The sequence below is a fragment of the Drosophila serrata genome, unplaced genomic scaffold, assembly GCF_035046125.1.
Source record: "Drosophila serrata isolate PLE 108 unplaced genomic scaffold, ASM3504612v1 contig_275, whole genome shotgun sequence".
In the NCBI taxonomy this organism is placed as follows: Eukaryota; Metazoa; Arthropoda; class Insecta; order Diptera; family Drosophilidae; genus Drosophila; species Drosophila serrata.
The window spans coordinates 2,725,345-2,735,160 of NW_028257173.1; the positions used below are offsets into that span (position 1 = coordinate 2,725,345).

At 37.8% G+C, this 9,816-nt stretch overlaps 2 protein-coding genes across 43 annotated transcripts in view; one reads left to right on the plus strand and one right to left on the minus strand.

Moving 5' to 3' along the window:
- Positions 1-8,156, plus strand: part of CLIP-190 (Cytoplasmic linker protein 190) — a 32,832-nt gene extending 24,676 nt beyond the window's left edge. For 19 of the 42 annotated variants that reach the window (XM_086835132.1, XM_086835134.1, XM_086835136.1 and 16 more), the window contains 8 exons: positions 2,131-2,220; positions 2,456-2,575; positions 3,681-3,747; positions 3,812-5,268; positions 5,327-7,327; positions 7,392-7,522; positions 7,586-7,800; positions 7,860-8,156. In XM_086835132.1, coding sequence (XP_086691258.1) covers positions 2,131-2,220; positions 2,456-2,575; positions 3,681-3,747; positions 3,812-5,268; positions 5,327-7,327; positions 7,392-7,522; positions 7,586-7,800; positions 7,860-7,906 — 4,128 coding nt within the window. In that variant the 3' untranslated portion in view covers positions 7,907-8,156. Of the gene's footprint in view, positions 1-1,433; positions 2,071-2,130; positions 2,221-2,455; positions 2,576-3,680; positions 3,748-3,811; positions 5,269-5,326; positions 7,328-7,391; positions 7,523-7,585; positions 7,801-7,859 lie in introns of those variants that run through there. The other 23 variants (XM_086835137.1, XM_086835139.1, XM_086835144.1 and 20 more) reach the window with 2 other exon arrangements.
- Positions 8,148-9,064, minus strand: Polr2J (DNA-directed RNA polymerase II subunit RPB11). The gene is made up of 4 exons (XM_020953481.2): positions 8,901-9,064; positions 8,739-8,828; positions 8,505-8,679; positions 8,148-8,252 (listed from the first exon to the last, which is right to left on the minus strand). The coding sequence occupies exons 1-4, from the start codon at positions 8,951-8,953 to the stop codon at positions 8,217-8,219; spliced, it is 354 nt and encodes a 117-aa protein (XP_020809140.1). The 5' UTR covers positions 8,954-9,064; the 3' UTR covers positions 8,148-8,216.
- Positions 9,065-9,816: the final 752 nt, after the last annotated feature.

Consider the following 9,816-nt stretch of genomic DNA (forward strand, 5'->3'; position numbering starts at 1 on the left):
AGCAGCAGCAACATCAGCAACAGCAGCAGGCCAAGCCAAAGAAAGTTTGGTTTTGCGATAAAAAGAAACTCTTTCCAGTTGGCTGAGGGCCAGTCAATGTTTGCTCAGTCATTTGTGCAGTTTCGGTTTCGATTAATTGTGTTTTGTTTTGTTATATGTTTTTTATTTTAATTTTTTGCATTGCACTTTTGCTGGCTGCTGTTCAAGCAAAACACGCAACACCTCGACTTCCCCTGCGAAAGCAACACATTTTTCATTTGTGCTAAACTTTTCTTTATTTTGTTCATCGTTATGTCTTTATTATTTTGATCATTGTCTTGTGTTTGATTTGGGTTTCGAAAAGTGGCTCAGATGTTACAAGATTTAAAAGTGTGTGAAAAAGTATTAACAAATGTACTTTACAACCTTTACAACAAAAGTACATAATTGTAATATTGTTTAATACATTTTGAGTCACCTTTCGAAGACCTGGTGTTATTGTGTTGTTGATTTAACTCAAACTCACTTAATTTTTGCCACTTTTTATTTATTTATTATGATTTCTTTCGTTAACCACAGTAAAGCAAACAAGTCATCCCCAAATTGTCAGAAATGATTCATCAAATTAACTTTTGAACGCTGAGAAGAGTACAAATTTCATAAGTTTAACTAGGCATGAAAGGTTTTGTGGGGGGTTCAACAGCATTTAACTCGGTCAAAATTCGTCTAACAATGGGTTAAGGTTATTATTATTGGATATGCCATATTCTGAAATGTATAACAAGTTACATACATTTCTTGTCCTACTTTAATATTTCCATTTTGTGCTGGCACAAAACTTAAATTAAATCAATTTTAGCATGATTAACTCAAAACTTTAATTTAATTATTGCATTCAAAGCTCATCTCTATTCAGACACAATTTTGTACTTTTCAAGTATCATTGAACACTACATAGAAATTCTAAAAATCTCAATTATAAATAAACTATATTATGTAGCACCTTTTGCACTATGGCTTTCTATATAGTAAAATAGAAATATAGTAAAGTTTACTAGGCACTTACATGATTTTTTCTGCAACTGCTTTTCCATATTATTTGTGGGGCTATTCTAGAAGATGACTTAGTTTTGTGCTTTCTGTTTGGTTTCGTTTCTGAATAAATTGTTTGTGTTTGCAATTATATGCGGATATGTGTTAGACTTTTCTATTTGTCCAGCGCACTTTGAGTTTGAGTGTTAAATTAGCAACAAAATTATCACCCCAATGCTCTCTCCCTACCTTCAACCATTCCTATATATACAATCTATCTCTCATCTATTGATCCATCTCAATCCTTTTTAACGCAAAACCAAAAATTTGACAACAAATTTGAAAAATTATGCCGGCCGCCTGCCTGGCTCATAGAAAAGAAATCCTGTTTGCACAAAACTATTCTTGTATGATTCTTATAGCAAATACTGATCGAGGCGGATCGATGGAGGCGCCTGATCGCAAGGCACAGCATAAGGTTATCCGATCTGCGACGCGAGTTCCGCGGCTGGTCGGGCAAGCATGAGAGGCACTGCATCCTGCACAGTGTCCTCACACCGCTCCGCATCAAGTAGAAGCGAACATCTGGAAGAGATGATGGAATGGATGAGTGCTCAAACTATTCGATTGGATGATTTTTTTGAATTGATTTAACCTTCTTCGCATCGAGAAAGGGACAACTGAAGACAATGTTGAAGTCTGCACAGCGTTTTAAGCTGATACAACCAAATAAGAAATATCTACGAGATCTTTTTAAAACTAAAAGAAAATCCTTAAACAAAAAAAATAATAATTACGAAAGCCAACAAAAAAAGAACCACACGAATAAAGCTCTATTAAATGGCTTATATTTGGCTTAAAAAAAATATGAAACGAAATATGAATGGAAAAAATAATGGAAAATGGAAAAGTTGTTTAACAATTTTGAATTATTTTGTACGAAAGCGAATTTTTCTTGCTGTTGGTTTAGTTGATACGAAATATACGATATACCTACTATATATGATGAAAAATTAAAACATTAACACTATGCAAAAAATACCCTTTAACCCCTCCAAATGTTGTTTTATTTAATGGTTTTTAATTCGATTGCTAACCTTTAAATCTTTCGATCCCCAGCTTAAGGCCAGAATTATCGAATTGCAGTCGGAATTGGGCGATGAGCGCAAGAAATCGGAAGAGTTGCAATTTTGTGGCGATGAAATGAATGTAAGGAATAGTCATTCTCGTATTAGTTGCTATTTTAGACATTGACTTGATCTGTAGAGAAGTAGAGGCTAGATAGATGCTAAGCTAATTGATTTTTAATGTGCCTGAAGCTTTAATAAATTAGTTTAGTTTAGTTTAGGCCACAAGTCTTTGACAATAGTAATGTAATTTTTTGGCTTATTTAGATACCTCCTCTATGTCATAATAATTTATCCCTTAATCTTTTAATTGATAGAAAAAGCAAGAAGAGATCACTTTGGATTGCTGTACTTCCGAAGGTCTTTTAATGAATTTGTGTGTCCATATTGAAGAACTAGGATATTTATTTAAGGAGGATAGCAAATTCAATTTTTCGGTTTGTTGGCCCACAAAAAGTTCATTTTTAAAACAGAAAAATACATTATACCCATAAACAAGAAATGAGTTTAATTAGCTGAACCCAAAACTATAGTTTTGAAATCGTTTTCTGAACGATAGAAATATTATAATATTTACCTTTACCGGGTAATATAAATTCAATCAAATCAGGGAAGGAGTCATTTCCGACCCTATAAATCATATATATTCTTGATCAGCATCAAAAGGTGAATCGGTTGAGCCATGTCCGGTAGAAAATTTTTTTTTTTAATTTTTTCAATTTTTTTTTTGCAAATTTTATCTTTTCAAAAATTGAAAAAAAAAAAATGATTTTTTTTAAATTTTAAATTGATTATGCATATTTATTAACCTAACAAAAACTAACCAAGAATAGCTTTCCGAATTAGAATTATTGAATTTTTGGCTTAGTTATGACCGATCAAAGATGCAAGGGTATTTAATTTTTGGTTTTCCATAGAAAACTTCTCTTATCGTTTCTAATAATTTTCTGATGACAGCTCAATTACTATATACAATTCTGCAGGTTCAAAGTTTTATACTTATAATACGCATAATATCTGCAAATACAATCCTCAAGTTAAGACTAGATTCCGAAGAAACTAAAGCATGGCTAGATTGAATCGACTGTAGATGTTTATCAAGAATCTGTCAAAAATGTTTTAAATCTTATGACTAATATTATTATACCATTTGCAAGGGTAAAACAAAATTTTGGTTTAGAAAAAAGATTACTTTGTTTGAACTGAAAGTATGCTATAGAAATATTGATTGTTCGAAGCCAATATTTAGAGCCCAGAGTCAGAAACGACCACTATTAGTTAATTTAATATTAAATTTAAAATACAAATATATTAGTTTTAAAAATTCAGTATTTAAGGATCGTGTTATTAAACCTATTTAAAGCTTAAATCTTGATTAACAGCATTTAGTACATTCAAAGAAAGCAACAGTAATAAACCAGTTTGAAATAATTTACTTTGAAATTAATTTATTACATTATTCAGACCTCTCAGACTCAAGTCAAGGTTTAAAATACAATTTGATCAGACGTTTTAGTAATTATGCATTCTACTTTATAATAGGCGCAGTCCCAAGTGTACAAGGAAAAGATACACGATCTGGAGTCAAAGGTCATCCTACTAGAGTCCGGTAAAGAAATATGCTAAATTGAATTTTAAGAGAAGTATTTCTAAACATATATTATTTTTCACAGCCTCACCCAGTCTGCAAAGTGTTCCACCGCCTGTTTCGCCCCCGGAGGACACTGGCCTCAAGGAGGAGATTGCTCAGCTGCAGGAAAAATTGAGCGTTCAACAGAAGGAGACGGAAGCCCGAATAGCTGAGCAGCTGGAGGAAGAGCAGCGATTAAGGGAGAACGTAAAGTACCTGCAGGAACAGAATGCAACGCTGCAGGCGGAATTGGTGTCCAAAGATGAGTCGCTGGAGAAGTTCTCCCTCTCTCAGAGTGGAATCGAGAATCTGCGCAGGGAACTGGCACTGCTCAAGGAGGAGAACGAGAAGCAGGCCCAGGAGGCACAAGCGGACTTCTCCCAAAAGCTGGCAGCCAAGGCCGAGGAGCTGGAAAAGGTTACCACCGAATTGTTGAGCCAGAAGGCTGCCTCCGATTCCCTGGAAAGCGAGCGGGTCAACAAAACCGATGAGTGCGAAATACTCCAGACCGAAGTCCGAATGCGGGATGAGCAGATCAAGGATCTAAATCAACAGCTTGATGAACTTACAACGCAGTTAAATGTACAAAAGGCCGACAGTTCTGCTCTGGATGACATGCTTCGACAACAGCAGGCTGGAAGTGACGAAAAGTCCACAATTCTTGAGCAAAACCAAAAGGAACTGATCCAAGTCAAAGAAGAAGCTGCGAAAAAGCAGGAGGAACGAGATCAACTAGAAAAGCTATTGACTGAAGCTAAGCAAGTCGCGGATCAGGAAAAACTAATCAGGGAAAAGGCTGAACAGGAAATTAGTAAAATTAAATTAGAAAAAGAATCCGTGGATCAGCTACTGGCATCCAAGCAATCCGAACTTGAAGCTTGCCAAAAGGAACAGACTGAAACAAAGAGTCAACTTGATCTTAACAAGGATATTAATGCCCAGAAGGATATTAATTTGGTTGAAGCCAACGAAACACTGCAAAAACTGCAGCAGCAACTGGAAGAAAACAGTAAAACTCAGGAAAAATTACTTGCTGACCTCGAAGCACAGAAAAAAGATCAAGAGGCAATCATTAAAACCAAAGAACAGGAACTCCAGAAACTCCAAGCCAAGTCATCTGAAACTGAAGCAATTCTCAAATCCACACAAATGCAGTTGGAGCAATTCCAGCAACAGGCAGCCGCTTCTGGCGAGGAAGGGGCCAAGAACTTGGCCAAACTGCAGGAGGAGATCAGCCAGCTAAAGTCCCAGGCAGGGAAAACTGAATTGGACTTGAAAACCAGTCAATCTGAGGCGGAAATCAAGGCCAAACAGCTGGAGACGGCGAATGAAGCGATTGAGGAAAAAGCCCAGAAGCTGGCTTATTTCCAAGAACAGCTTATCGAATTGAAATCGGAGGTGAATCAAACTAAATCAGCTCTAAGCTCAAGCCAGACAGATGTAGAGTCCAGGACTAAGCAACTTGAGGCAGCCAATGCAGCCCTCGAGAAGGTCAACAAGGTAGAGTAATGTCATTAATTAAATCAAACAACTATTAAATACATATTTTTACCTTCAGGAATACGCTGAATCCCGAGCGGAAGCCTCACATCTGGAGGATCAGATCAAGGAGATCACCGAAAAGCTACATGCCGAGCTCCTGGCAGAGAGATCCTCGGCAAGCGACCTGCACACCAAGCTATCCAAATTCTCTGAGGAATTGGCTACCGGCAAGAAGGAGCTGAACAGCAAGGCGGATGTCTGGAGTCAAGAGATGTTGCAGAAGGAGAAGGAACTCTTGGAGCTCCGTCAGCAACTCCAATACAGTGAAGATTCCCAAACAAAGCTCAAGGCAGAGGCCGAAAGAAAAGAAGCATCGTTGAAGGAAACCATTAAAACACTTCAGGATCAAGTCACCAAAGCTAAGGAGGAGAATCAAGAGCTAAACAATGGTTCCCAAGAGACAATAAGGGATCTGCAGGAGCGGCTGGAAATCACCAATGCTGAGATCCAGCACAAGGAGAAAATGGCTGCTGAAGATGCTCAAAAGATAGCCGACCTTAAAACCCTCGTTGAAGCCATCCAGGTGGCCAACGCCAACATATCAGCCACCAATGCGGAGCTCTCCACTGTTCTAGAGGTCCTTCAAGCAGAGAAAAGCGAAACCAATCACATATTTGAGCTTTTCGAAATGGAGGCTGACATGAACGCCGAGCGTTTGATTGAAAAACTCACTGCTATGAAGAATGAGCTGAAGGATACTCATACCAAACTGGATGAGGGGCAGAAAAAGTACCAGGAGCTAGATAAATGTTTAGAGCAAGTGACCCAGAGTGAGCAGAGCCTGCAGCAGGAGTCGTTAAACTCAAAGGAGCAACTCAAAGAGCTCCAACAGTCATTAGGAGAACTTCAGGACACACTCAAACAAAAAGATGAACTTTTCCTGAACATGGAGGGTAAACTAAGAGATGTCAGTTCCGAATTTGAAGGCATGATAAGCTCCTCCAAGGAAATCCAAGAGAAACTACACGAAGCTGTAAAGAAGGAGAACCATTTACAAGAACAGAGTGCCAAATTGAGCCAGCAACTCCAGCAGCTTCAGGAAACCGAAGCTAAGCATCTTGAGTTACTGAAGAAGAAGGATGAACTTGTACAGAATTTAGAGGAGAGACTAAGAGAAAGCAATACTCATTTGGAAATACACAGCTCCACATCGAAGGAAACTCAAGAAAAGCTAGAAGACGCACAAAAGCGGGAGAAGGCTCTGCAGGAAGAAGCTGCTAAATTATCGGAGCAACTGCAGCAAGTACAGCAGGCAAATAGCGAAGTCAACGATTCACTGGTGAAAGTAGAGGGACTGGTTAAGGACTTCGAACAGAAACTGGAGGCAGCCCGGCAGCAATTGGAAGCCCAGCAGGCCGCCAACAAGGAGCTGCAGGAGCAGCTCAAGAAAGCTTTGGAAAACGAGGGAAACCTGCAAGGCGAGTCCCTGGCAGCTTCGGAGCATCTATGTCAGCTGCAGCAGGCTAATGGCGAACTCCAGGAAATGTTGACCAGAAAAGAAGAGACACTGAAAAGCTTAGAGGAAAAACTTGAAGAAAGTAATTCCCAACTCAAAACTCAAATGGGAAGCCATAACGAACTACAGGATAAGCTGGAAAAGGCACAGCAAAAGGAGAGGAATCTTCAAGAGGAAACATCCAAATTATTGGATCAGCTGGAACAACTGAAGCTAGCCAACGAGGAGCTCCAGAAATCACTGAAGCAGAAGCAAATTCTTTTGGAAAAGGGCAATGAGTTCGATACCCAGCTGGCGGAGTACCAGAAAGTCATCGATGAAATGGATGAAACGGCCTCCACCAAGTCCAAGCTGCTGGAACAGCTTCAAAACAGAGTGGTGGAGCTCGAGGCGGCTCTCCATCAAGCCAAAGAAGCCCAAAAGACTGCCAATTTGGAAACCAAGGAGCTAAGGCGTCAACTGGAATCGCTCGAGTTGGAGAAGTCAAGAGAGATTCTAACCCTGAGGACCCAGATGAATGGAGCGGGTAGCACCCCGTCAGGCAAGGGCGATGAACTGGAGGTAATACTAAGGGGTACCAAACTATCCTTTTTTCCTATATTTATTGTTTTTTCTTTAATTATAGACACTAGATACTGAGACCAGCCTGGCGAAGATCAACTTCCTCAACTCAATCATTGCAGACATGCAGCAAAAGAATGATGCCCTCAAGGCCAAAGTCCAGACCCTAGAGACCTTGCCCATGGACTTTACCAAGTGAGCTAGTTTTTAATTTTAAATTTGAGCTTATTTATTTATTAAATTTACTAATTTCCTCAGACCTCATGCCTTTGATGCCCTGACCAAGCGCAAACCAGCTCCCAGACTTTTCTGTGACATTTGCGATGAGTTCGATAAGCACGAGACGGAGGACTGTCCCATCCAGGGTGGTGATGATCGGGACTACTCGCCTCCACCCACCGCTGAGGCCAATAACAATGAAAAGAAGGAACGCAAGTTGCCCGCACCCAGAAAATACTGCGAGTCCTGCGAGGGTAAGTTGATGGTTAGGAACCTATTCTTTAAGATGAGCTAATCACATTTTCCTTTTCAGTCTTTGGCCACGATACAAGCGAATGTGCAGATGATGAGACCTATTAGCTTTAGAACAATTTTTTAAAAATGTATTGTACTTTGTTGATTAGAACTTTTACCTCGAGCGCTGAGCTTCACTCACACTATTTCGAAAAACATTCTATTATTTTAAATTGTGATTTTGCGTTTATCCTCGCTTGTGTACATCGTGGATAATAGTCTATTTCAAATTGTTTTTATTTATTTAATTCGATATAATGCCAACGTTTCGTAAATTATTGTAAAAAAAGTGTAAAAATAAAATTCATAAAGTGAAGTAAGACGCTTTATTCGGGGTTTTTACATGAGACTAAAATGCTACAATGAAAATGCTAAATTAATCGCCACCCTCCTTCTTTTCCTTGATAGCGTCCTGAAAAAATAATATAAATGTTTGTATTAGACAAGGAAATTCATTAAATTACTTGAATTACAAATTAGCGGATTGGGCTGCAGATTAAGGCAGCGATGTTTTCCTTGGACTGCAAGTAGGCTTCTCTTGTATGCCTTTGGTTTTAAACCCTTGAAAGCATAACAGAGAGGCCTCTTGCATCTAAGGGATTCATTAATGCCCCCCATCCACAATATTTATCAACACAAACCATGTCAAATTCTTATATCTTACTTTGAATCGCTCTTCGAAGAGTGATAATTCGGCCAACAGATCGGTGATGGCGTTCATGAATGCCTCCTGGGGCGAGTAGTCCGCCGTAGTCTGAATCCGGATAACAAACTTATGCTCCAGGGGATGGGGAACCTTGTAACCGGCAAACAAAACATTGGGATCCTTCAACAGTTGGCTGCATGGGTTAAAGAGTGATTTATTTCTGTAATTTTAGTAAATAATTAACCAGCTTACTTGCGGATCATGTTGCCCAGAGTATGATCCTCTTTGTTTATCGTAAATATCGCCGCATTTGTTACTTTTGTGTCCAATTCCTTTATGATTCTGCCACCGCGCCAAAACAAAACAAATTCGGTTAAATGAGTTCATTTTGTGGAACAAATATGGTTTACTCACTTCTTCTCGCCTTCATACAGCAGGAATGATTCGAAGGTCGGTGGCGCATTCATAATTAATGGCTTATATTAGTTTTTATTTTGAGAAAATTGCAATTGTTTATAAAAATCAGCCGCACGCTCAGAAAATTTGCTGCGTTAGTGTTGGAAAATGTGTAAATATGCTAGCTAGCTATTTTATGGCTGGAAACAAGCATTTTAATAAACGCAGCCTAAGCAAATATTTCGTGTAAAATCATTTAAAATAAATAAAAAATAAAATAAATCCCTATTTAAGTAAGCGTTTTTAAATGCCAACCATGCAAATTCGGTCTGGCACCAGAAGTTTTTATTTACATTAAAATAAAAAGGAAAGCAAACTGACTTTAGGATCCGAAGTTTGTATAGTATTGCAGTTTGCATTTTGATCAATGTGTAGATTAAAATTATCATAAAATATACAATAACTAAGCTTACAATGAATCAATTTCAATTCAGAATGTTGTTTTATGTTAGTTTTTATGAGATATATAAATCTGCATACTTTATTTAAAATTTAATGAAATATTACATTTTTTGTAAATTTTTTAAAATTTTAACGATGTAACCCCTTATAAAATTTTTTAATTCTGAAAAATTTTAATTTTTGCAATACATAGCTAGTTCTACTCGTCTGTTGATCCTGATCAAATATATATGTATATGATTTATAGGGTCGAAAATTACTCTTTCTTTGTTTTTTAAGCTTCTGACCAAAATCTCAAATCTGCAATGGTATAAATGAATTAGTTGACATATTTGGCAATTAAATAATGATTACTTTGTTTTTATAAAAGACTTTAAAATAATTAAATTATATATTCTGCTGTTGAATTCATTTGAAAGAATCTAGCTATTTTTAAGATGCAATGTCTGGTATATTTGAAGCGGTAAATCTT

Bases quoted from the DNA above. Each gene is read 5' to 3' on its own strand.
- Polr2J (XM_020953481.2), bottom strand. From the start codon at position 8,953: ATGAATGCGCCACCGACCTTCGAATCATTCCTGCTGTATGAAGGCGAG. The intron at 8,829-8,900 runs GTGAGTAAACCA...GCGCGGTGGCAG, and splicing joins CTGTATGAAGGCGAGAAGAA to AATCATAAAGGAATTGGACA. The intron at 8,253-8,504 runs GTAAGATATAAG...TTATTTTTTCAG, and splicing joins TCTTCGAAGAGCGATTCAAA to GACGCTATCAAGGAAAAGAA.